At 43.9% G+C, this 27056-nt stretch overlaps 1 protein-coding gene across 4 annotated transcripts; it reads right to left on the reverse strand.

The window, feature by feature from the left end:
* LOC102143715 (NBPF family member NBPF4-like) lies at positions 1-27056 on the reverse strand. Of its 4 annotated transcripts, none has more exons than XM_065548666.2 (16): positions 24705-27056; positions 24374-24476; positions 21651-21863; positions 20134-20233; positions 19055-19269; positions 17941-18013; positions 16583-16794; positions 15014-15065; positions 14011-14150; positions 12977-13028; positions 11997-12166; positions 10924-10975; positions 10009-10181; positions 6784-6993; positions 4215-4429; positions 1-1273 (listed from the first exon to the last, which is right to left on the reverse strand). In XM_065548666.2, exons 2-15 carry the CDS (start codon positions 24390-24392, stop codon positions 4224-4226), a joined length of 1887 nt encoding a protein of 628 aa, XP_065404738.1. In that variant the 5' UTR covers positions 24393-24476; positions 24705-27056; the 3' UTR covers positions 1-1273; positions 4215-4223. The 4 variants fall into 4 exon arrangements, with proteins under 4 accessions (XP_065404738.1, XP_073856477.1, XP_065404744.1 ...); XM_074000376.1 differs by adding an exon at positions 5611-5689 and having other exon boundaries at positions 24374-27056; XM_065548672.2 differs by lacking the exons at positions 24374-24476; positions 24705-27056 and adding an exon at positions 5611-5689 and having other exon boundaries at positions 21651-23027.

Genomic DNA, 27056 nt, shown 5'->3' on the forward strand with positions numbered 1-27056 from the left:
GAGAAGCAAAAAATGTTTTAATGGAAGAGATTTAAAACTTAAACATTTTAACTGATGGACTATAATTAATTTTGGATGCAAGTTAAAATTGGGGCAGAGAATCTTCTTTATCACAACAGAATGCCAGCAAAAAGAATTAAAATTAATTTTGGATGAAAGTTAAAATTTGGGCAGGGAATATTTTTTCTTATGAAGAATGCCAGCAAAAGCAAGTCTAAAGTAAGATTTTGAGATAGAAAATTTTCAAAGTACAGACATAAATATAATAACTGACACAGGCAGGGGTGGTTAATCGATGATAAAATACTCAGAGGAAGATTGTTAGAATACAGGATGTTGATACTGTTTCAAACCACTTTCCAAATTAATTATAACCAAGATGACTTTACAAGGGACAGAGCTCCTAGACACCTCCTTTACCAAGTGACCATCCTAGTATCACAACAATGGGGATGGACACACTGGGCCTTCTCTGCCTGCAGATGGACTGAGGTAGGAAGCTCACAGCATGGACTCTGCAGAGTTCCTGGCAAAATGTTTAGGCTGAATTTAATCATGAGGACATTTTCAGATAACTTCAGAATGTAGACCATTGAGCCACACAGTCAACCTGTCCTCTACAAACATTACATGTGATCACCATCAATAATAACAAAAAAAGGAAGAGATGTTTTGGGTTCAAAATGACTAAAAAAGCACAAACTACATAGCCTTTTTAGTCTTTTTGAGCCCAAATTGTCTCTTCTTGTTTTTGTTGTGTTCTTTGTGGTGACATGGACTGTTTGAAGGGGACAGGTCAGTTGTCTTGTTCAATGTTCTACATTCTGCAGTTGTCTGAGGGTTACCTCCTGTGAAACTCAGGCTAAGCGTTTTCAGCAAGAACATGGCATTGTTCATACTCTGCCCTTGCAGAGTTCCGGCTGACATGCTCTCTCCTGCCAGCGGCTCCTGACTCCTGTTCTCTACACGATGGGAATTGAGAGGAGCAGGGCTAAGGCCTGTGAATGCTGTTTGTCCATCTGGGCATTGGTCTCCCTAGGCATTGATTACAATTGGAGGGGGATGGACTGTGGCTTCTCAAATCAAAGGAGCATAGTGGGTTGAAACCATCAAGAGTATTCTGTGTCTAAAATTCAATCCTCAGTGAAGGACCCCTGCAGTATTGTGTTTTGATTTGAACTTTCTTTGCTGTTTTAGTTGTTTTCATCAAGTGGAAAAGCTACTTTTTGTGACATCCTTTCACCCTTTGCATCCTTCCAGCAGTATTTGGTATCTGTAGGGGAGAGAGAGAAAAAAATCAAATGAGCATTTTTGTCAGGTCCTCCTGATGGCTGAGTCTGGACGGATTGCTAGGTAGTGATATATCAGGGGCAAAAGGATCACCTGCCAGGAGGATGAGCTGAAGCGTGGGCCGTGGGTTTACTGAAGGGTGAAGCACCATCCACAAGCGAGAAAAAAACACTCCTGAACTTCCCTGAACTTCCAGTCAGCCTGGGGTGCAGGATATAAGGACCCCACCTATGCACAACCAGCAGTGGGGAACATCAGCCCTTTTCCTCCTGATCCCCTCTGTCTGGAGCAGAGTGATGGCTTTTCCTCCCAGTGAGGATGTGCTCAGCATCCATCATGCCTGCCCAGAAACAGAGGGGAGCAGGAGGAGAGGACCCTTTGCAGAGAACCCCACCACCTTACAACTCCATGTCCTAGTCTTCTAGGGCGGAATGGGAGGGCCATGGGATGGGAGAAGCAGCAGGAACCTCAGACAACATCACATCCAGGTCCATCTTTTACGACAGAGAAGTAGTGATGCCACAGGGGTAAGATTGAACTAAGGCCACATGACTTGCTATTGACAACCCAGGAATTAGAATCCACCCACTAAGGCCGTTTCAACAAAGATTGGAGAAAGCAAGAGGAAAGGCTCCAATCTGGAGGTCTCAACAGTCATGAGAGACGGTTGGGTCACCTTGGTTAGGACGGCAATAAAGTTTTACAAATAAATATGATGTTGCTGCTGCTTCTTTGGCTAGTTAAAAAAAAAAAAAAAGAAGATAATTATAAGTATTTGTCCAAAGGGGATCAGGAAAGAACGGGAATTTTTAAAAAGCGACTCAAAATGGTGTTAGCAAAGAGAGAGCGGGGACTGTAACCACGGCCCAACATATTTTCCTTAATGCCCTGAAATTGATTTCACATCTGGTTCCACCTTAAGGCATTTCTAGAAATATTCTCAATATCTAGAGCAAGAAAACTCTGAAGTACAAAGTGAAATGGATTAGTTTTTGTTTTACTACATTCTCCCCTCCCACTTACTGTTTTCCCCTAGTACATTTTGGGAAAGGTTTCTTTTTAATATTTTATGCCAGTGTGAAGAGAGGTATGAAGAAGTATTCATACACAGTCTCTTGCAGAATTTCAGTCTTACTGTGTTACTGTATTCTCTTCAGGATAGTGAGACTGATGAGTTCTCTTTGGCGATTTTGCAGAAGGACAATAATTGACCAAAAGTAAAATTTTCACATTGCAGTGGTGAGCGCATGAGTGGGCTATAAAATGGGTGTGGGGAAATGTAAACTGGAAGTTTTCCTTTAAAATGCAAAAAAAAAAGAAAAAAGAAAAAATACTAAATTCCACTATATGTAATATGGGAGGTATTATTTCAATACATTAGGTGTTAATATAATGACTATTTCTTATCTTTTATTCAAAACTGAGCAAGTGTGCTTCAAGCAGAGGCTAAAAGTCTAATCTATTAATTTTCTTGTTCGTCTTATTGATTTTTTCTATGCTATACAAACAGTACTATTGAGAGGGAAATACAGATCCCATCAAAGACTGATGGATACTCAGCCTTTTCTGTGGAGTAGCCACACGTATGCGACACTTCCATGTTGGTAACCTGAGGTCACGGTACACCAGGGGTCCTTGTCACCTTCAGCCACATATTAGAATCACATGGGAGCATTTTAAAACTACAGATGCTCAAACCACACCCCAGGCCATGTAAGTGAGAATCTCGAGGTGTGAGTTCAAGGCATTCATCTTAATGGAAACCTCAGCAGGTGCTTATTACGTGGAAGCAGGATTTAGAGATATTAAATGGACCAGCCCAGTTTCTCATCATTTGCTTTCCTTTCCCCATTTCTCTCATGATTGGCTTTGTTCCCAGTGGTTCTATGTATTGTAGCCTTCTCCCTGACAATTTCAGTTCAATCTCTCTCTTATCAACTGGGCTGGGCCAAAGCAAAGATTGTCCTATAGACAGATTTTTGTCTGTCATCTTGTGTATGCATTAAGCTGGTCCTGGAGTCACTTTTCTCAAAGTTAATTCATAAAATGCTGTCTCATATACTCTGGCCTCAAGATTCATCTGACTTGCATTTTAGACCCTTCACTGGACTTGTAGAAGTGGAAATGAGAATAAAAAGGAGAGAGGTTGGAACGATGAACCTCATGATGGTTTTGAAGTCCTGCCCTGTGCATGTACTTTTGGAGTGATGTCCCTTTAGAATGTCATAAATGTTCTCCAGTTAACATCAGCTCAAGTGAGTCCATGAGGTGAGAACACTGAGACTCTGGCAACCCCATCCACATTGACACTAGGCTGCACATCTTGGGCTGAAGACAAACCTGACTCCAGGCCAGTGGGGAACCCCCACCTGTTACCCCGGTTCTAATTTAGTTTCCTAAGTGGGGCTCTTTGTGCTTAGTTTTAACACTGCTCATTCAGAAGAACAAATGATGATTAAGAGTTAACTCAGTTGGGTTGCTCAGAAGAAGACTCAAGAGGAAAATCTATGTGTAAATGATGTATTGAAGCAATGATTTCTGCAGAAAGAGGCAATGGAGTTGGGATGCAGAGAGGAAAGTTAAATTTCCCAAGAGAGTGTGTGATTCCAGGCAAATATTCCTGTGTTCAGCAGCTTAACCTATGCACTTGGATGAGGACAAGGAGGCCTGGCTCTCCTGTGGCCATGAGAGGGGCTGTCAAGACACTAGAAGAAGGAATAGAGCACAGTTCAGAGAGCAAAGAGGATATGGGGACAGAAAGGGCCTGTCAGGGTGGGAGCCCATGGGACACAGAGGTAACACCAGACAGAGGTTACAGCAGCTGTTAGAACAAATGGAAGAGAAAAAGCAGTAGGAGAATGAGCTGTCAATAATAGACAGAGAAATAAGAAGTGAGTGCAGCTATCCGCCATAGATGTGATTACCTCTGCACTCTAAGCTTGCAGGCCAGGGAATCTGCATGCCAGTCTCCACTTGCTGAATGAGAATTTTCGTTTGATGATCTTTGGTTTCAGGACACTGGAGGCGTGAATCTGGCCAATGACTTGATGCCCTTGTGTATTGTCTGCTGAGCCTTTAAGTGCATCATCGTCCAGCTGGGGAGGGTTCTTCATCCCCGGGGAGGGCTCTAAAACCAGCTCTGAAAATAAAAACACAGTCAGTGGGATTCACTGGCATCCATGACCTAATTGTGACTTTCTCTTCCACCCAGAGGACATCAAATCAAGAAGGGGGTCTTGGACAAGAACGTCCAACGGGTAAGGGGAAGCCAGTAGAGTCACTTTAAAATTTTCTTTTTTGTTGATCTTTCCTACATTACTCAGTAATGACAAGATTGCCTGGAGCCAAAGGCACTGCCAATTTACATCAATAAGAAACACAGGATTAAGAAACACAAATAGCTTCCAGGTAGATAATATAAAGCCAAGGAAATAATACTCTATGTAGGCTATGCTTTGGGGAGAGCAGAGATTACAAAAATCAAAGTTAAATCAGAGCTGGGTTCACACAGGAGATGGGAATGAAAGGGCCTGGCAGGGTGGCAGCCCATGTGGCACAGAGGTGAGACCAGACAGAGGTGACAGCAGCTGATGGGAGGAAAGAATCAGGAAGACTAAACCTAGAGAATTTACAAAAGTTGCATCATTATATGATCTACTGCATATATATACACCCTATGAGGTATACACACCAGATATACATAGTCACACATAATGGGACAAATGACATAAATGCATATATCTGTACATATTATGTTATTTTACTTTTAAATTTTTTAAATTTTTTTTTTTTTGAGACGGAGTCTTGCATTGTCACCCAGGCTGGAGTGCAGTGGCGTGATCTCTGCTCACTGCAAGCTCCTCTGCCTCCCGGGTCATGCCATTCTCCTGCCTCAGCCTCCCGAAAAGCTGGGACTACAGGCACCCGCCACCACGCCGGGTTAATTTTTTTTTTTTTTTTTTTTTTGTATTTTTTGTAGAAACAGGGTTTCACAGTGTTTGCCAGGATGGTCTTGATCTCCTGACCTTGTGATCTGCCTGCCTCGGCCTCCCAAAGTGCTGGGATTACAGGCATGAGCCACCACGCCTGGCCTGTACATGTTATTTTAAAGGAAAAATATTATATAGGGATTTGGGAGAGATTGAATGTAACAGTATCATCACTATTCTGGTCCAATGAAATAGGGAAAAAAATTAGAGACATGAGAAGAATGAGAAAGAAAAGGTGTGGAAGAAACAAATGACCTGGTAGACAGCAGGAGAAATCACCAGGTGAAGGAAAATATTAATGAAACAAAAGGCATTCACTCTGTCCTCTTACCTGGTGCCTGGTTCAGGCTCTGGACTCCAGGGAAAGTGAGCAACAGGGAGTGTGTCTGAGCCAGTGGGGTGAGTCTTGGCTGGGGGTGTGAGAATCCATAGAGAAGCAAAGGAGAGTCCAGTGGGAAGAAATCAGTTTAAATAAGTCATCCCGGGACGTGTCAGGGACTGCGTATCCCCCGACACTCCCTGAGCGCCTTCCATGTGTCCTCTCCATGGGCCCAGATGGTGCTCGTTATCTCATCCAACCCTCCCTCCTCCTGAGGACAGGGGTCCCCTCATTCCTCAGCCGAGGCCATCGCCTGACAGATGAGCACCAGGCATCCCCAGGGGCTCCAGGAGGAGATACTGAGTGGGAAGCGAGTGAGAATGAACACGACCCTGGGTTTTAAGGAAATCTGAGCAGAAGTGGATCCCTGTGAGACAGGAACTGAGGACATGGCCGTGGACATGAGTGGAGAATTTAAACTAAATGGAATTTCATAAAAGACACTAATGTGAACACTTTCCATGGTCCCTTTTATTTCAAAAAAAAGCAGGAAAAAAAGCAGAGGAAGCTGGACATGTCAGGAGACTGAGTGTGGGCCCAGGATTTACACTGTTACTCAATGTGCCTCATAGGTTGTTACTGAAAGTGCCTGATAGGGGAAAATTGGCTTCATGAGGGATGGGGAAGGAGAGGAAGAAAACTGGCAGAAGAGTCTGTGTGAGAAAGGAGAGGAGGAGGGGCCCTAGAAAGCAGAGATCTTCATAACTGCTCTATCTCAGAGGAGACATCATCCGTGAAGTCACTATCTAAGTGTAAATTGAGCAGAAAGATAAAAGGATTAGATAACACCTATTCATAGGTTTATGGGGCAATTCTTATGGAATTAGGCCCTTTGGAAATTATAATAATTAATATTCCCAACAGAGATTGCAGGTAGATGTAATTTTTCAGCTATCTCAGATGAGGGAACAGAGATGTAAATAGCAAAAACACAAAAACCTAAGCTAAAGTCAACAAGCAGAAAGTGGCAAACCCAGAACCTTTGCTCATCTCACTGGGTTGGAGCATCATGAATTTCAACTTGACCCTGAGGAAGCACAGAGTGGTCCCATTCTCTCCTCCACCCACAGCACCGTGACCGCCAACACCTGGATTAGATCTTCATGACGCCGTTTCCTTCCCTACCTTGGAAGGGCCATTGGTTCCCAGAATGAGCATTGGCTGAGAAGCTGCAAGTGGTAGAGGAAAGGCCCTGCCTGGCCAAGCCATTCCCTTGATCCAGCTGTAGTCGCAGACATTTGGGCTCCAGCTGTGCCTGTGAAGCCTGCACCTCTGACAGGTGGTGGCTCAAGTCTGCACTCCAAGTCCCTTGGGGACAGGCCCTCTTGGCGGGAGCTGAAAGGAGAAGGGGCTTTGGTAAGAACAACCTGAGTTTTCCCTTTGTTAAGACGACCAGAACACCCATCCCTAATGTCCCTGCTCTCAGTAAAGCCATCCAGTGACCCACGCCACACAGACAGACCTCGTGTGAATGCAGGCGATATCACCTTTCCTGTCTGTGCCTGAATGCAAGCGACGTCACCTTTTCTGTCTGTGTCTGGGGACGCTGACAGGGCAGGGGCCCAGGCTGGGGTGTCCCTGAATGAAAAACCTCTGCTGCAGCCCAGAGGGCTTTGGATCGTCTAACAAGAACATCCCGATTATTCGGTTATTATTCATCTCCTTCCTGTGTCTAGAGGGAAAGTTCTAGAGAGCCCTCAGCTTGCAAGAGAGGCGGAGCTGTTTTTTCCCCACACAGGGGTGTAAGAACAGGCCAAGAGTTAGAGCTGCGAGGCTTTGAGAAAGAACCACGAGAAAGGGGGCTGGGATGCTACAGACCAAACACTAAGTGAGGCAAAATTTCTGGGTTCTGGGGCATTTTGAATTTCCCATTGCCCATAATGGTTTGACCCTCTACCCACACATATCCATCCTATTGCCATATAGTGGGTGTCAGCAGACAGAGGCAATGTAGGAGAGGGACCAGTCCCTTCCCAGAAATTCAGGGGCCACAAGAGCCACAGATTAGCATGTGCGGTTCCTTAGGAAGGTAACAGAGGACACGATCCTTACATTACCCACTGCTCCAGTGGCGTTCGGGTGGCACCCCTTAAACAGATTATTTCCATTTCCACAGGGAGAGGAATACACATTCTGAGTGGACTAAGAAAAGACTTCCAATGACATTATGCCAGTCCAGGTTGGGCTCAGGATACAGACAGGGCCTGCAGGACTGGATCCACGTTGCTGTGGGGTCCTCTCTCTCCTCCCCTCTCCACATCCTCATTCTCTGCAAGGTTTTCTGTTTTCTTAAAAATGCCTCAGTGACCTCAGCTCCAACATGGAGATGCCACTGCCCACTTGGCAGTGTCCCTTGAACCCTGAATGGGTTATAGCAGGACAGAGCTTGCTTGCAAAGGGGCAGGACATACAGCAGGTGCAAGGTCAGTGTGTATTTTAATTGTTTCATGAATCACTGTGATCCTAGAAAAGTATTTGCTTTTTTGAAACTCAGGGAGAAATGCAAAATGGGAATGGGGATGGTCCCAGTATGAAAGGCACTTACTGACCAAAATAGAATAGAGGCCAACATCTTTGTTGCTAGTTTCTTTCTGTGTGTGTGTGTGTGTGTGTTTGTGAGAGAGTGACACAGGGTCTCACTTTGTTGCTCAGGCTGGAGTGCAGTGGTGAAATCGTGGCTCACTGCAGCCTCAACTAACCAGGCTCAGGGGATCCTTCCACCTCAGCCTCCCGAGAAGCTGGGACTACAGGTGTGTACCACCATGCCCCACTAATTTTTTTTGTAGAGACAGGGTTTCACCATGTTACCCATGGTGGTCTCAAACTCCTGAGCTCAGGCGATCCACCTCCTTGGTCTCCCAAAGTGCTGGAATTACAGGCATGAATCACGACACCTGGCATTTTTGCTAATTTCATTACAACATAATTCAATATACTGAGGGACAGCACAGAGTTACTTGCTCTTACAAGAAGACAATGTAATGGGTAAAACCCCCCAAAATCTACATGAAATTCCCAGAATAGAAGTTAAAAAAAAGAGAGAGAATGAGCAAGAAGAAATGAAAACTGGATTTGGTTTTTACACGTCTTGTGAAGCTGCTACCTCAAGGGGCACTTGCTCAGAGGAAGGGTTTTCTGGACGTCGTGGGGACAGGAACCACTCTGCTTTGCTCATTGGTTACGCCAGAACCTCATGAGGGACACTAGTTGTTGATGGTTTTCATGAGCATATAGCACTGAGCCCAAAACTTGATTGAAACTAGAAACCCACACGTGGAGAAAACCACTGGAGCTCTGCAGAGGATGCAAGCCTGGCCACGCATAGAGGAAGGGACGCTGGACTGCGTCAGTGGAGGGAGGACCCCTCGGAGGAAGTAGAGCCGCAGTCCCCAACCTTTTTGGCACCAGGGTCTGGTTTCATGGAAGACAGTTTTTCAGGGACTAGGTTAGGGGGAATGGTTGTGGGATGATTCAGGTACATTACATTTACTGTGCACTTTATTTCTATAAATATTACATTGTAATATATAATGAAACAATTATACAACTCACCATAATGTAGAATCAGTGGGAACCCTAAGCTCGTTTTCCTGCAACTAGGTGGTGTCATCTGGGGTGACAGTCACTGGGAGCCAGTGACAAATCAACAGGCATTAGATTCATAAGGAAAGCACAATCTAGATTCCTGGCATGTGCACTTCACAATAGGATTCGAGCTCCTGTGAGAATCTAATGCCCCCGCTGATCTGACAGGAGGTGGAATCCAGGCTGAAATGCTCTCCCAATGCTCACTTCCTGCTCTGCGGCCCAGTTCCTAACAGGTCATGGACCCATAACGGCCCATGGCCCTATGGCTGGGGATCCCTGAAGAAGAGAATCTAGCCTGGGACACAGGAATCATGAAACAGGCCTCCAAATAGTTGGGAAAAACTCCCAGCATAGATGGATGGCCAGAGAAGAGATAAGGACATATAGTTTGCAACATAATTTCAGAAAACAGAGATGCCGTATCTTAAAGAAGGGGGTCTGTTATATAAATATACTGTGGCCAAGAATTTGCCATAAGCCCTCACCACACCCCTGTCTGGCCTGTTTTGACAGTCACAGCCTGCTCTTGTGAGAAGGAGCCAGGTGACAGAGGAGTCACTTGGGACAGGAGAAGAGGAAGTTCTACCCAGTGGATGTCCGTGCTGAAAACTGCATCCAAGAGCCAGATTCAAAACAGGCTCAGTGTCTAGGGCCTGCCTGCGGAGGTGGTCTGTCTCAGCTGCACGAGTTGCAGAAACAAAACATACAGAGGCTCCCTGGGAGGACAGTGGAGCTTTGTGACCTCCAGGCTGGAGTACTCACAGGCTATATCCAGAGCAGAGCAGGCAAGTTGATCCTCCAGTGAGGACAAGGTGCTGCTATAAGGCTGGTGGCAGTCAGATAGGTCACGGTGAACTAAAGGAGTGAAGTAAACTTCATCCACGGAGTCCTCTGGCATTTCCTGCTCCTTCACCTCTGGCAGATCCTGGATCAAGCTGGGGTAAAGATGACAGAAGATAAACAACAGAGAGAACCAACACCACTGCGCCCAGCTGGTTCTATAGGGAGGCCCTCAGGAAGGCCCAGAGGAAGCAAAGTACAGTCCCCTCAGGGAGATACAACCATCATTCCCTGTCTTGAGCAGGAAACAGAGTGTGACAGGCTCTCAGTGCACTGGGCAGGCAATGATCTGGGGAGGAAGGTAATGGAGTGATCCCTGTGGGAAACTGCCAGGACACAGTGCATTGGGCACTTTTGCATACATTTTGTTGAAATTAGTATCAGTAGCCAAATTAATACAGGCTCTTGAGGCTTCCCAGACAGAGTTCCTGTATCCTCAACATCTCTTGCTCTCAACATTGTAGCATGACAGAGTTATTTTCATTTACTTTTCTGCTGTCAAATACTTGTAAACATGGTAATGCCAATGAGGCAGACATCAGATGTGCAGCTCAACTTCACTTAAGCAAAAAGGACAGAAAAGGGAACTGCAGAAAATGTCTGTGACTGATCAGTTCAACAGAGTTAACTGAATGCAGATTAATAGAATTCAAATGAATTAATAAGGAAGAAATACAAATACAGGTGTACAATGAAAAGAGTCAACCTTATGAATACGGCTATTTCATGGCTGGCTGAACAGATGGAGCAGGTATATTCTGCACACTCTGATTTTCCCTGCATCCGAGACTCCAGATATCTACAGTGAATTAACTGTCCCTGATTCCTCAGAGTTACCTGGGGCACGGTGGGTCTTGATCTTCTAGCTCCTCTTGATCCTTTTCAATTTCTGCAAATAAATTCAGACAGAGACAAACACATTAAGCAGGTTCTCCTACACACACAAACAGCCCACTGTGCAATCCTAACATAGGAACATCAGTTTCCTCAGTGGAAGAACAAGACAATGTGAGAGAAACATTCCAGGAGGCCTGAGGTCCTGTCAAGAGAGAGATGCTTTGGTTTTCTTCCCTGAGCCTAGGAATGAAATCTCCCTGTTGTTATAGATCGTTATCACAACATCAACAGTCCTGATTTTGTGCAAATAGCTATGCAAATTTTTCACACCAATTCAAGGCAAACACTTCAATGGCTTTCTAGAAGGAAAACTGCAATATTCAGCCTTCAGTCATCAAATACCCACATTGTTCAAGGTTGCAAGGATTTTAGACACTGAAATTAGAATGAAGGAGAGAACGTACAGACCCTCGAATCAAAATGAAACTTTGGTACTACAAAGAGACATTGGTTGTTTGTGACATCTAGCAGTGACAAGGCCCAGTCTTGTTTCTAGACACATAACAAAAGCAAATGTACTGCTCACCTAAAACAGGCTAACATCAGAGACACAGATAATGAGGCTAGGTTCTTTGAAACTTAGGTAATATCTTTAAGGAAAAGTAGACTAAGATGCCACAGGCCTTGGGCAGGCATAGAATCTCAAAGGACATGGTTACAGAAAGGAACTTGTAAGGAACACAATAGCTGGCAAGACAAATCGTATTCAGATTAAGAGGCCTGACCGACACCTGTTGGGCACGTGCTGCGTAGGTTGGTTTGAATTTGTCAATGTCGTGACAGTGGCCCAGGGTGACACAGGCCTGGTCTGAGATGAGAAAGAGAGCAAAGCTCACTGACCCACCCCATGTCTGTGTTTCCAACTTGATTTTCGATTCTGATGCAAAACATCCTGTGTCTGTGAGTCATGCCCACCCCAATGACACATCTCTGTCCAGCCAGGGGTGCAAGGATTACAGAGTCTACCTGGGACACCAATTGGAGATTTATTGTGGTCACAATGGAGTACTCACTGTCTACAAGAGCCAAGCTGACTTGCTTTTCTTCAAAACAGTACGAAGTGCTCCCATAAGGGCGGTAGGAGTGAGGTAGTTCAGGAAGGATGGAAGGAGTCAAGCAACATCCAACCAGTGACTCCTGGGGGACTTCACGCTTGTCCCCCCTCAGTGGTCCCCTGCTGAGCCTGTAAGGTAGGAAGGAGTAAGGATTAATCCAAGGAGTTTCAGAGCCCTGCTGGATTCACGTGAGGCAGGAGGGAGTGATGGCAGAAATCAAATGGGTCAGCCCCTTAAAGAGTTCAATATTCTCCTCTTCTCGGTGGGTCACAGTGTGGTTGCCATGGGGTAGGTTGCAATACAGAGAGAGGGAAAGAGAGATGAGAGAGAGAGAGAGAAGCATCAGGAGCTCAGCAAAGTGGCCAGATCACGATTTTCTGAGGAAGGAGACTGAGTGTCTCTGTATTATACAGTTGTGACTTACTGAATATCATGTTCCATAATGGTGGCTTCATTCCTTTTTTAAAAATGGTATTAAATTTTATGTGTAGGGGCCAAGTAAACATAGCATTTGAGGCATAATTATATCCCCAAACTCTCATGCCATGAAGTCCTTCTCTCATTATTATGTGTGGTATAATAATTTTTTTCTACCCAATTTCCTTGCCTAGAAATGCTTAGCACTGTGTTAATGCAAAACTAGCAGAAAGCAGATATGCATCTCAGGCTGGTTGAAAACATAAGAGGATCGCTGCTTTAAGGAAATCGCTGGGACTGATTAGTTTTTCACAGGATCAACTGGTTTTATGTACTGAACCTGAGAAGTTAACACGAAATGGCTAACAATGCAAGGATCACAATGAAAATGTAAAACATGGTTAGAAAGGATCATTTCTGGTTGGCTGAAGTCCTGATATTCAGGACTTTCTGGTTTTCTGTGGATATGAGTTCCACAGGTGTCACCCCTGAATAGACAGCCCCTGAATTTCTTTAATTACCTGGGATCAATTGTTTGTTTTCCTTTCACCTCTTCAAGATTATTTTGCTTTTCTGCAAGTAAATTAAGAGAAGACCAGTCAGATGAACTTAATCACATTTATACATTCACAACCTTGTGTCCAAACCTACTTAGGGGCATAAATATACTTGGTGTGATAACAGGCTATTGTGAGAGAAACTTTCCAGGAGGCCTCAGGGTGAGCCTTGTGAAAAGTCACTAGGTTTGCTTTCCTGAGCCATGGAGCAAATCTCCCTGATATGACAGGTTATCATCACAGTCCCTTCTGTCCTGAGTCACAGCAAAATGTTAACCATATCCTATTTACTAACAGATCCTGGAGATCTACTTAAATGCTTCCTAGCAGGTTACTGCAGTATTCAGTATGTTTCCTTCAGATAAGCTGTTGTTGGTGTTTTTGTAGAATGTACATTTAGAAGGACAGATTAAATCAAATGAATCTCTAACGCTACATGGAAACATAGGCCTTTCATGAGGCAGGGAGTTCCAGGGCCCAGCCTCCTTTCAGAAACATACAACATCTAATAGTGGTGTCATGTTCTGGTACTCACAGACCTCTTAGCTAAGACAAGCCTGCTAAAAGGGGAGGGAGTCTAGCCTGAGAGAAGTGAACGAGGGTAATGACAGCTCCAAGGATATAGATAAGGCTGCCAGTGGCCTTGGACAGGCAGAGAAACTCAGGTTATTTGAGAAGGAAAATTAGAAGATTTCATGTGAGATGACAGATGAAATCTAAATCAGGAGGACTGGTGGATACATCCTGCACCCAGGCTGCAGAGGTGGGTATGAATTTGTCAGGTCAACCTTGGGTACAGTGATTTGACAATGGGGCAAAGATGAAAGACAATGTGTGGTTGTGGAGGAGGATGGAGCAAAACACTGACTCCTAGGATGCCTTTTTTCAAACTCAATTCTAGAGCCTGGTTCTACCAGTGTATAAGCATATTGTCTTCCTGAAGGTATGAAATCTGTCATTATGGACAGATTGTGGGGTGCAAAGAATAGGGAGCCTACCTAGGAAGCCAAGTGGGGCTTCATCCCATTTGGAATTGGAGTAATCCCTGGCAACATCCTGAACAGAGCAAACTTTCTCTTCATCCAGTGCCAAGAAAGTGACTTCATGATGCAGGTAAGAGTTGGATATATCATGGTGTCTAGAATGAGAAAAAACACATTCGTCTAGTAAGTCCTGCAGGACTCCCTTCTCCTCAGACTCCTGCACCCTCCTGATGAGCCGGGTAGGATAGGAACGACAGCAGATTAGATCAAGACAGACTCAACACCACAGCATGTCATGTGATTTGATGGGACACAAAGGGAGTGGTCACAGAAAGCAAAGGGGGAGCCTCTCCAAGAGAGAAAAGTCATCCTTCTAAATGTGGGGTGGATGTGACTGCCCTGGGGACAGAGCAAATGCCAGCAGCAGGTGCTCAGGGCACTTGCCACAAAGGAGCTGCTGCAGGAGACCCAGACTCTCCCTGTAAACTAGCAGCATGACCTGCAGCAGAGAGAACTAACACAGGCCTTCACTTCCTTCACACAAATGGCGTTGACATTTACATGCAGCATCTAAGTGAACAGAGCTCTTGAGGCATTCCAGACACACAGATGCTGTGTTTTTAAGTTCCCCCTTTTTCAAATTTTGACATCATACGAAATTTTTATTTTTAATTTCTCTCTTGCAACTAAGTAGTTGCCAACATGCTGACACAAAACAGAGAGAAAGCAGATATGCATCTCACTCTGGATTAACCACATGGGAGACCACAGGTGAGATCAGGAAATCCCTGAGTTTAGTCAGTTCACCTGGCTCAACTGATTGTCTGTTCCTATGCTTGAGCGGGATTAAGAAATGAAAGGTATTCAAGTACCACAATAAAGAAGACAACATTGTAAAAGGGGTAATTTGCAGTTGGATGAATGGATGAGACAATTCTATTCGTCACTTCCTATTTTCCCTGGATCCGTGGTGTCCAGGTGTCACTACTGAACTAACAGCCCACAAATCCACAGTTACCTGGGGAGCACTGGCACATTCCCCTGTTCTTCCTCACGATCATTTTGATTTTCTGTAAACAAATTCAGAAGAGCAGGTCACAGTAAGGAATCAGTGCCCAGTCATGGCGCAAGACACAAATATCTTCAGTGTAAGAATGTGACATTTTGACAGGAAGGTTGTAAGGCACCGTAAATTAAGTCTTGTCAGAAGTAGATGAGCCTCCTTTCCAGGCCCATGAAACAAAATCTCCCTCATCTGGTAGATAACAATCACCTCTCCTCTGATCTAAGTCTGTGCCAACAGTTAAAGAAAACTTTTCTCACAAGAATTCAAGAATTGCCCTAACTACTCTCCAGAAGTGTTGTTGCAATACCGATTTATCTCATCATATATCATGGTCAATGAATGGTTAGAGAAATTTATATAGGAGACTGAACTGATGGATAAATTCTAACAACCCCTGCATAAAAATGGATCTGTGGTACTACACAGAAACATTGGCCACTCATGGTTTGAAGAACTCAGAGCCCAGCCTTGTTTAGGGAAACTACAAGCAAGATAAAGGTATAAGTGTTTATGTCCTGCTTTCAAGGTGGCTGCTTAGCTGGGACAAGCTGATTTAAAGGAGACTAAGCCTGGGGCTGAGAACAGTGAATGCAGAGAAACAATAGCTCCAAATACACAGGCAAGACTGTCAGCGGCCTGTGACAGGCATAGAAACTCCATGAACATTGTTGAGGGACACTAATCATTATTGCATGTGACAAGAGTCATAGGAACCGAGCCAGGAGGCCTGACAGCTACCTCCTGTACACAGATGGCTATGACTTTGTCACACCTGCCTGTGGTCCAACATGCTGACATTGGGGCCAGGAAGACAAAGTGATGCCATGGGCCAAGGAGGAGAGGAAAGGTCTCTGACCCTCGGATAACTGTGTGCAATATTCCCTCATAGTTTCTTTTCTTTTCTCTCCCTTCCCTTCCTTTCTCTCCTTCTGTCCTTTTTTCTTTCTTTCTCTCTCTTTCCTTTCTTCCTTCCTTTCTTTCTTTCTTTCTTTCTTTCTTTCTTTCTTTCTTTCTTTCTTTCTTTCTTTCTTTCTTTCTTTTTCTTTCTTTTCTTTCTTTCTTTCTTTTCTTTCTTTCTCTCTTTCTCTCTCTCTCTGTTTCTCTCTCTCTCTATTTCTTTTTCTTTTTTTTTTGAGACAGAATCTCTGTCTGTCACTCAGGCTGGAGTACAGTGGTGCAATTATGACTCACTGCAGTCTCTGCCTCCTGGGTCCAGATGACTCCCCCCATCAGCCGCCGGGTAGTTGCGATGACAGGCACGCACCACCATGTCTGGCTAATTTTTCATATTCTGTGTAAAGATTGGTTTCACCACATTTCCCAAGCTGGTCTTGAACTCCTGAACTTAAGTGACCCACCCACCTAAACCTTGCAAAGTGCTGGGATTACAGGTATGAGCCACTGCACCCAGCTCTGTCTTAGTTTGTAAATCAAACCAATATGTATGTACGCAGCCTGTCCTCAGAATTGATCTTCCTCAGCCTAGACAGAGGCAGGAGGGACAAAGAATAGAGAGGCTACCTGGGAGAATGTTTAGAGCTTCCTTCTCTTCATCATGAGAGGGTTCATTCTCTACAACCAGAGCAGAGTCGACTTTGTCTTCCTCAGATGTGATTTTGGTGCTCCTGTGAGGCTGGTTGGAGTCAGATGGGTCGTGACTATTTGAACAAGTGACAGCACATTCCTCCAGTGAGTCCTGAGGGACTTCCTTTCCTTCAGCCATCTGCACCTCCCTGATGTGCCCGGTGGGATAGAAATGACAGAAGATTAAACCAAAAGGCATTGGACCCCAGGAAGTCCTACTGGTTTTGACAGGAGGCATAAGAGAGTGGTCTCAGAAAGCAAAGGGGAGTTTCCCTTTAAGATGGAACAGACAGGCCGGGCGCGGTGGCTCATGCCTGTAATCCCAGCACTTTGGGAGGCCGAGGCAGGCGGATCACAAGGTCAGGAGATTGAGACCACGGTGAAACCCCGTCTCTATTAAAAATACAAAAAATATAGCCGGGTGCGGTAGTGGGCACCTGTAGTCCCAGCTACTCAGGAGGCTGAGGCAGGAGAATGGCGTGAACCCGGGAGGCGAAGCTCGCAGTGAGCGGAGATCGCGCCACTGTACTCCAGCCTAGGGGACACAGTGAGACTCCGTCTCATAAAAAAAAAAAAAAAAGGAACAGACAATCCTCTCCTCTCTGCAACAGAGCAGAGAAAACCAGAGACGAAACAGTGGCTGGTGATCATTGCACTGGGTAGGTAGGAGCTGAGGACGGAGACTCAGCTGTCTCTGTATGGTACAGTCTTGAGAGCACACAGAGACTAAAAACAGCTGCCACACGGTGTGTCTAAGCCGGGTTGTAGTTAACCTACTGTGGCCACAGGAATACAGGCCTTTGAGCCATTGTAGACTCCAGAGATGGTGTGCCTTCTAAATTTATTTTTATTTTAATATTGTGACATGAAATGTAAATTCTTTGTCTAGGTACTTTTCTTTGTGTTCAACTTTGCTAGGTACTTCCTAATTCCTCTGTTTGTTGCCTCTCTGCCATTTATCTTTCCTTAAAAGAACATAAAGACAACCGTGTAGAAAGCAGCTTTGCACCTCCTCCTGGCTTTCACTGCAGGGGAGAACATGTCTCCTCTGTGTGTGCAGGAAGTCCCTTGGGCTGTGAGTTCATCTAGGGTCATGCTTACGCGTACCATGAAGACAATGGACAAGCATGTTAACAGGCTATTTCCTTGCTGGGTGAGTGCATGAAATCAGTGGACTCTGCAGGTTTCTTATCCTGCATCTGGAATCTGTAACTACCTTCACCCGCCTTGTGTTCTTTCTGAGACCCTTTTCATGTTTTACCACCCATTACCCGCTCCTGATTATTCAGTGTTACCTGGGAGCAGGTGATTCCTGTACTTTCTCAATCTCCTCATCTTTCTCATCTTCATACTCATCTTCATCATTCTCTGCAAATACAGAAGTGTCCATTCAGATATTTCCTACTTCACCTATGCAAGTACAGTGAGCCCTATGTGCACGGATACACAAACATCTATATGTATGAGACCAGACTGTACAAGAGCTCTCATGTTTTATCTTTAACAAAATGCCCTGGAATGGTTTCCTAATCCGTGAGGCAATGCATTTCTGATCTGCAGGGTCACCATCAAGATGTGGCCAAATATTGAAAAGACTTTTTCCTCTTAACATCACTGCAGGCTTGTCCAGCCTCTCTCTGAACTTCAGCAGCTGTCTCCCCAGTCCTCCCACAGATGTGATTCCCAGGCACAGGCTGTGTGTCCTGTCACAGCTCGCATTTAGAACCTGTATCTTTCTCTTAGAACAGGACAAACAGCCTTGTCCCACAATACTCCATACATCAGGGACTTCATGTGCCCCCCAAGTGGCTTATACTGTGTTATCCAGGGACACTGTCTCCATGGGGAGTGCTTCAGCCTCAACCACTTCCTACCACCAAATGCCAGCACTTCAAATACCTTCTCCAACAGCACACAGCAAGGGGCTTTATCTCATGTGAAATAGAGTCATAAGTGTTCCCATATTTGAATGCCAGAGACAATTTGTTTGCTTTTACAGATTTAGAGACAGAAACCCAGGAAGGATAAATTAATCAGTTGACCACAGTTGCTAAGGACGTCGTTGAAGATAGAGCCTGGGAACCTTCACTCTTAGGCTGGGCTCTTTTCACTCTAACAAGCTGCCTCCTGTCACAGCCTCCTTCCTGTCCTTTAAAACTGGACAAATGCTGCGTCTTGCTCCAAAGACTATGTTCCATCAAGAAAGGAGGAGACCTTTGCAATACTGTGACCTCCAGCCCAATGGGTTTCCCATCTCTGTTTTTACCCAGGAAGTTCTGGTCATGTCACAGCCACAAATGTTTACGGGAAAGATACACTATACATAAAATGGTCATTGTGGAGGTGTGGAGGTCTGAGGACTTTCATAAGCCTAGAGCTGTGTGTCATCACGGCCCGTGGCCACCTCACCTGGACTGAGCTTGTGGAGAAGTCGCTCTGCCAGCCGGTGCCCCTCAGCCAGCTGCTCTCGGAGGTCCTGACCCTGGAACTTGTCAAGGTCATCAGGAGCGAGGAGGGCCTTGAAATGCTGATTCAGTGAGCGGGAGGCATCTCTCCCTTCCTGTAACTTCTCCCGTAACTGGGTCAGCTCTCGTGCCTGAGAGTGAACCAGGGCTTTATATTGCCTAAGGTGAGATAGTAGAGAACATTTAATAAAAGAAAGGAATGAATGATCAGTTTTAATACTACAATATAGATATCTTTCAGAATGTCTTCAAGGAGACCTCCAAGGAGAAGGTCAGCACATGTTTGGAGAAATGCCTGTGGCCAAGAGAAAAATAATAATATTAATAAAAATATATTTTTAAGGTATATATATATGTATTTTAAGGCTCCCTCTATGTAAGAGAGTGCTCCTGTAAGATCCTCGATGATGTTCCATTCATCTATTCTTTCTGTAAACAAAAGCCGGTGTCTTTCTAGATCAGTTCCAAATGGATTTCTTTTCAGTTCCTCACTTTGGCCATAGACATTTCTATATGGAAATTCACACAGTGCATCTTGCAGTAAATAGAGCTAAAGCCATGCAAAGAAATGTGACCAGGTGCAAATACAGTGGATTGGTAAGATATAAGAAGAAAAAAATAACAGGGTCAAGACCACAATACTGATTGAACGAATGACATGCGGCAGTCAGTCAGGAGGCGATTCTAACTAAGAGTAAATGGAGTGGTGATCACACACCATTTTGAGTGTGCTAAATGCTGCTGGGTGGTTCGCTTTCTTTTGCATAACTTTGGTTATGCAAATTTCACCTCAACAATTCCTTGTTTTAAAAAGAGAAAACAAGGTTCAAGAAATAACTGCAACCCATAACTTACTAAGATGACTGTTCTCAATTTTATAAATATTTGTGTGACATGTGCTTGCCATGTAAATGCCTGCCCTTGTCCTGGCCCAGCTTAGCTCTTAGTTCTCCCAGCTGAGTTGCTGCACTTCGGAGATTCACACCCTTGCCCATCTGCCTGCCCCCAATGGGGCCTACTCACCCGAGCTCCTCAGCTTTCCTGAGCTTCTCTGCCAGCTTCTCCGTGAATTGCTGTTCATCCCTCAGCACAGAGTCTATGATGTCCTTGTACTCTTCGCATTCTGAGAAAAGACAGACATGTCTGCCTCAGTGCAAGGCTGGACATGCAGCTGGGGTCACTGCCTACAGGGCAGGTGGCAGCATACATCCAAAAGATGAAAGCAGCCCCAGTACCAGGCTCTAGGCAGGCATTTCCACATCTTTAGTTATCAACCTCCCAACTTTCTGTTATCTGATACTCCCCAACTTAGAGATGGGAAGAAAGAAACTCAAGGGCCCATCAAGTAGCTTGAGAAGATGATTCACCTGGAACAAGGCAGAGTCAGAATTCACAGCCCCTGAGGTCTGACTCTGAATCTTGGGACATTTTCCCAAGCCTTGCAGCCTCTCCTGTAAAACACTGCGCTGGGGCATGAGGTAATAATATCCTGCACAGTCGGGAAGACCCTTAGCACTATGGGACTCACGGTTTCCCTGGTACTGGAAATTTCAAGCACAAGTATGTCAAATATGTAAAATATCGTATCTGAATATAACTGCATAAAATATGAGGCATAACACCCAAAGGCTATAATAGAAATATGCCCAAATACTAATAAACTTTGAATTAAGTTAAACACAGTAGAATGAAGAACTAATAGAGAGTGTTTTCTCTGTGCCAAGAACTGTTCTAGAAGATTTAGAAGAAATGGATCATGTAAGTCATTGCACCACTTTTCTGGGGTATGTATTATTATAGTACCCAGTGAACAGATGAGGAAACGTAGGCACAGAGAAGATAGGCAACTTGGATGGAGCCCAGGAGCCCAGGGTCCCTGCTCTGCACACTACACTGCTACCTCCACAATGTCTTATGTGCCAGCTTTCTTCCTCTTTAGGAATAAGAGCCTGTGCCCCAGGAAGCAGGACTTCCCTCTCACCATGGTACTCCTTGCTCTTGATGCTGTCACTTATGGCTGCCGCAGTTACTATTAGGAGTAGTCTCCTCTTTAAACTCCTTAGAGCGGGTGCTGTTTATTGTCACTATGTTTCCCCCAGGGTGCCCAGAATAGAGCTTTGCCTAATGGGCCTCAAAGAATTTTGTACTGAATGGAAGTTCATTAGTCCCAGACGTTTAGACCAACAGACTAGATGTTACCTGTCTGCAGCATCTTACATGGTACAGAGAGGATTCTCATAAACATGATTTAGCCTATTGCTGAGAAAAACAGGTGGTTCTGTTGCCTGTGTCAGCAGTCAATATGATGGATTTTAATTCTACTCTCACCGCACACCAGACTGCAAATGTGGAAAAGTTGCTAAATACTTTGTGCCTCTGTTTTCCATCCTTAACACCATGAAGTTAAAAAATCCATTTCTATTTTCCTAGAGGTATGGGAAGGATGTCATTAATTTTGATGAAGAGACCGTTCAGTTTCTCAGAGGCCACAGGTGGTCATTCATCACTTTTGTGATGGTGAATCTATACATAGAACTTACTGTATTTCTTTAGCTGGTTGGCCAGGGAGTAGGTAGTAGCTTGAGTTATAAGGAATTTCTCTTTGAGGTCTCGGAACTGCTGATTGCTCTCTGCCAGCTGGGAGCGCAATTCCTTGTTGATTTCTAGGATGTTCATCTCTGCCCTCTCGCCGGACAAAGGGTCGGCAGATACCACCATGCTGACGTTTGTGGCAGAAGAGGTAGAGCCAGGGACTGGGGAGAAGAAACCCAAACACATGATGGCTCAAAAACTAGTGAAATCAGTTAGGTTTCATTAGGACTGAGAGATGACAATAACTGGAATTGTTAACTTACAGTTGAGAGAAACTTGATCAACACCCCACAACACTTTAGAGTCCTTAACCACAAAAACAGGGTCCAGGATGCCTGAGCTCAGAGCTGAATGCACTGCCTGTATCTCCGACTCTGACAAGAGTGAGGGAGGTAGCAGCCAGCGTGCCAGGTAACGGTCTGCAGTTGCAATAACAGAATTAGAAGGTGGAGGTGTCATGGAATCTTAGGAGCCCTGTATTCCAATTGCCCAGGATGTGCTGAAACACTAGGGCCCTGGTCTCACCTGATGGTCACTGATGGGGACCATTTCTTCAGCAGTCACTCTCAGTGTTAGTGCACCCTTGTGACAATGCTACAGGCCCACCTCTTTCCCAATACATCTAAGCATATTCCTCATTGCTCATCCCTTGTGTGTATAAAATCGTCAAGGTAGAGGTAGTTTCCCAAAAGCTTATATTTTCTTAGTGGTAGTCACAAAATCACTCTACCTTCTCTAAGTTGAATCAGATCCTAAGGCTTTTCCATATGTGAAAGATATCAGACTTTTAGACTGCCATGATATCCCCTGGGTCTTCTGCATTTTTTTCTGTAGCTACTGAAAAGTGAATGAATGATTCATTTTTGAAAATATTTTCTCTCCTGGCTCAGTATTCCTCTTGCTGCATCCCATTGTTATGTTGATTTCTTTTCTCTTACTGGGGCAGCATCTTGGCTTTTTATTACACTTAAGACCAGTTTCACATCCCTATGTCCATAGCTCTTCCTCTATGTGTAGGTTGATTTGTTTTTTAGTGTCACTGAACACTCGTTTCATACTTGTCACTTACAAATATCATTCTGGTCCCACAAGAGCTCTTTTCAAGGTATTAAGTGATCAAAATCATTTGTACATATCCCCTGAAAACATGTATGACCATGTATCTTGGGAAATCTTGTAAACCCGAGGATATTTTGTTGTTTTTGGTTTTCCCATATATTGAAAAGAACACGGCCTTGAATGCTTCTCAGAGAATATTATTGGATATATACATATGTATATATTGAGTTGCTCTAACACCGTTGATGTGTGGTTGCATTCCACTAACAGAACCTGGCAAGATCAAGCTCACAGTCAGGGGTGGTTGGTGATCCTCCGTGTTCCTGTGCAGCAGAAGGTGAGTTTGAGATGAGAGGGACGAGTAGGGGAGCGTGCTCCCCCGAACCACCTCCTCACTTTCTCAGCTTCCATCCTCAACTAGGTTTTGTGAGGCTAGGACTTGGGAATTTGTCCTGTAGCCCAGATCTCCTAAGTGTGGCTGCTGAACTTGCCTGAGTTGAGTTGTGATAAGTGTGACCACGGGCTACCCAACATTCATGTGGAAGCGAAGGGAGGAGGACTGGATTAATCCCATTGGAAAGTGCGCCTCTCAGCAGCCTGCACCATCCTCCAACTACACTGTGTAATGACAGTGCTTTGAGATGTATTAAAGGCTATAAATTTATCTATTCTCTGGTGTCTCAGAGACTTGACATTCTGTGTCAGAGTGAAAATCTGTCTAGTTTCTTCATTTTAAAAATGATGAAACTGCAGGTTCACAACGTTACATGGTTTACTTGAGGTCATACAGGGATGAATTTTGAGCACTGCCAAAAAAAGGAATCACAAAAGCTATTCAGTAATTATTTATAGAATCCATGTAATTCAGTAAAAAGTCACGTAATTATTTATTGACCAATTCATACTAGGCATTTTGTTCAAAACTGTACACATACTTGGATATCTTATTTTCATCATAATCCTTAAGGCAATGTTATTTTCCGTAAGACACAGGTAAGAAACCTGAAGAAGAGGGATAGCAAATCATGTATTTGGCCGTATTCCTATTTTTTGGTTTCTGTGATGCTGGAAGAATGACCAGAATGAGTCATGGGAAGAGCATTCATCCCTGTATCATTTTCCAGGACAGAGGTGTGCCCTCCTTCAGCACTGGGACAAAAATCAGAAGTGTCTGCAATCTTGCTTTCACAACGTGGGAAATAACCTCTATTACCTGGAATTTCACTGGAACTTTGGAATATACAAGAGAAGTATGACACTTGCATCTTCCCATGGCTGCAATTAATTCACTCTTCTCATTAAGACTTTTGCCTTGTTATAACCACAATATATATTTTATGGAGAAGATTTTACTCTTAGCTCTATTTAGAATGAATAAATATAAGCTATGATTTAGGTTTTACGCCCTGGACTTAATATTTTTTCTGATTTCTGTTTTGAGATTAAATTCTCATGTAAATAGAAAAATGCTTCTTATTACTTATAAGAGTAAATTAGTTATTGGTTTGAGTTTCTGAGGTCGAAGCACAAACTTTTGTTTTTCATCTTTGTCTGTCCCCATCAGTGCCACTCATTGTCTCTCAGTATGACCTGGCCGTGCTTCTGCACTTACCCTCATCCTGTTGAACCATCTCCAAGCACAGTACAATTCCATCAGTGATTCAGGCTCTTCTCAAGCTCCCTGAAATGGATCCAGGTCCCAGGATGTCAGACACCTTCCAGACACAAAAGCAACACATACTGTAGAGAGTGCAGCAGGGTTCCCACCTCCCTGAAGTTGGCAGGGATGTCCTAGGGCAGGAAGGAATGCTTTCCCTTTTTAGGGGGTCTTTTCTTCATGTCTCAGTGCCTCTGATCTTGTGACCACAACTGTCTTGAATGTGAAAGAATTGCAAAATTTATGGTTTCTTTTCAGTTGGCTAGAACAGATTTATAAGACTTACCCATGTCTGCTGAAGTTTGAATTCTTGGTAGTATGATTTTTGTTTATTTCCTTGTAAGGTGAGCGGCTTGCAGAAGACTGGCCTTGTTGCTGTACAAAAAGACGTAAACTTAATTTCTACTCAAAGCAAGCTTGAATTTGAAACTAGGGCTTCCGTTGTTCCAAAGTTGGACTGTCACTGCCTCAGGCATGTGTCCTGAAGGGCTCGTGTCTCTGCCATACTCAGGGTAAAGTTAAGATGGAGAGTAGCAAGGCGGGTCTCCTTCAATTCTAGGTTCCCCCAAGAATTTTCTCCACTTTAAGAGACTGCATTGAATATATTCTTGTTCTGCTTTTGTGTTTGGGCTTTGGAATGATGTGATGAGGCTCAATGATTCCCACCCCCAAGTTGACCAGAGAAAGAAACACTTGGGAAGGTCGGTGCAAATACAAGTCCAGTGTCCTCCTTGCAGGGATTCTGATTCAGTGCGCTCAGGTGGGGCCTGGAATTTATTTGTTAACATGACTCAGATGTGCAGTCCGTTTGGGGGACCCTCTGATACCATGGACCTTACAGTTGATGGGATGATTCTGTTTTGCTGATGAAGAAACCAAGGCACAGAGAGTCTGTAACTCACCCAAGTTCCCTTTGCTGTAAGGACTGAAGCCAGATCTCAGGTAGAGTCTCCCTCCCACAAGCCCCATTCCACGTTTTCCAATTCAGTTGTGTGGTTTCTTTCCAAGTAAGTGTTTCTCTCCCCTGTACCTCATTTCTGCATCCCCGCCTCAAAAATTTTTTTTTAATTTAATTTGTTTCATCTAATACATTTCCTCTCAACATGCTGTCAGCAACCTATTCTGAAAACTCACTATGTGACATGCCTCTTTTTGAGACAGGGTCTCATTCTGTTACTCAGGCTGAAGTGCAATGGTCTGTACTGCTCACTGCTACCTCAGACTCTTGGGCTCAAGTGATCCTCCTGTCCGAACTTCCCAATTAGCTGGAACTCTAGGCACATATCACCATTCTGGCTAATTTTTAAAAATTTTTTGTAGAGATGAGGTCTTGCTATGTTGCTTAGGCTGCTCTCCAACTTCTGGCCTCAAACAATTCTCCCACCTAGGCCTCCAAAAGTGCTGGGATTACAGGAGTGAGCCATTGATCCTGGCCCTAAAAAGCTTTAAAAAAAAAAAAGCAGGGCATGGAGATGTGGAAAGATACCTCTCTGTATTACTGTTGTTATTATTATTACTTCTAAAGTAGAATTCATATATCACAAAATTCTCCATTTTTATGCATACCATTCAGCGTCTTTTACTATATACCCGAGGTTTTGCAGCCATCACCACTGCCTAATTTCAGAATACTTTCGTAATGCCGGAAAGCATGCCTGTACTTACTGACAGTCACTCTCCAATTCCCCCGTTTTTGCAGTCCCTGTCAAACACTAATCTACCTTCTCTGTATATAGATATACTTGTTCTGGGCATTTCCTGTATATGGAATAATGCAACATCACCTTTTGCATCTCTTACTTATTACAATGTTCTCAAGGTTCATCCTTGCTGTTACATGCATCAGTACTTCAATCCTTTTTGTGGCCAAATGATACTCCATTTTATAGTTATACCAGATTTTGTTTACCTGTTCATCAACTGATGGTGGTTTGGAACGTTTCCACTTTTTCACTATTATGAATAATGCTGCTATAAACATTTTTGTACATGTTTTTTTAATGAACATCTGATTTTAATTTTCTTGGTTATATACCTAGGAGTGCAACTGTTGTATCATATATGACTTTATGTTTAAGTTTTTGAGGAACTGACAGACTGTTTTCCAATCTCAGTGGCTACAGCATTTTACATTCCCACTAATAGTATATGAGAATTCCATTTCCACTATAACTTTCCAAACATATGTTGTGTTTTTTTAAAGTCACCCTTGTGGGTCTGATGTGGTATCTCATTTTGATTTAAGTTTACATTTTCCTAATGAGGAAAAACATTGAACATCTCTGCATGTGCTTGTTGGCCATTTGTATGTATCTTTTACAGAAATGTCTTTTGAAACATTTTTCCCATTTTTAAATTGGGTCATTTGTCTTTTTGCTCACTTATGTGAGTTCTTTATATACTCTAGATACTAGACCCTTGTAGGTATATGATTTGCAAATAGTTCTCCCATTATATGGATTATATTTTCACTTAGAAATGTGTAATCCAGAGTCACAAAGATTTGTACCTATGTTTTCTTCAAGACATCGCTTTTGGAATGAGAACTCTCCTGGGTTTTAGTGGAGGACGGACATTGTTTATTTACGCCTCTTGTCTGTTACAGATATTTCTCTTGATTGGTATTCATACGACCACC

Source organism: Macaca fascicularis, chromosome 1 (genome assembly GCF_037993035.2).
Source record: "Macaca fascicularis isolate 582-1 chromosome 1, T2T-MFA8v1.1".
Lineage (NCBI taxonomy): Eukaryota > Metazoa > Chordata > Mammalia > Primates > Cercopithecidae > Macaca > Macaca fascicularis.

Bases quoted from the DNA above. Each gene is read 5' to 3' on its own strand.
- LOC102143715 (XM_015431907.4), bottom strand. From the start codon at position 21,888: ATGTGTTTGGGTTTCTTCTCCCCAGTCCCTGGCTCTACCTCTTCTGCC. The intron at 14,151-15,013 runs GTAACTGTGGAT...TTCTCATTCTAG, and splicing joins AATGTGCCAGTGCTCCCCAG to ACACCATGATATATCCAACT. The intron at 13,029-14,010 runs GTAGGCTCCCTA...ATTTACTTGCAG, and splicing joins AGCCCCACTTGGCTTCCTAG to AAAAGCAAAATAATCTTGAA.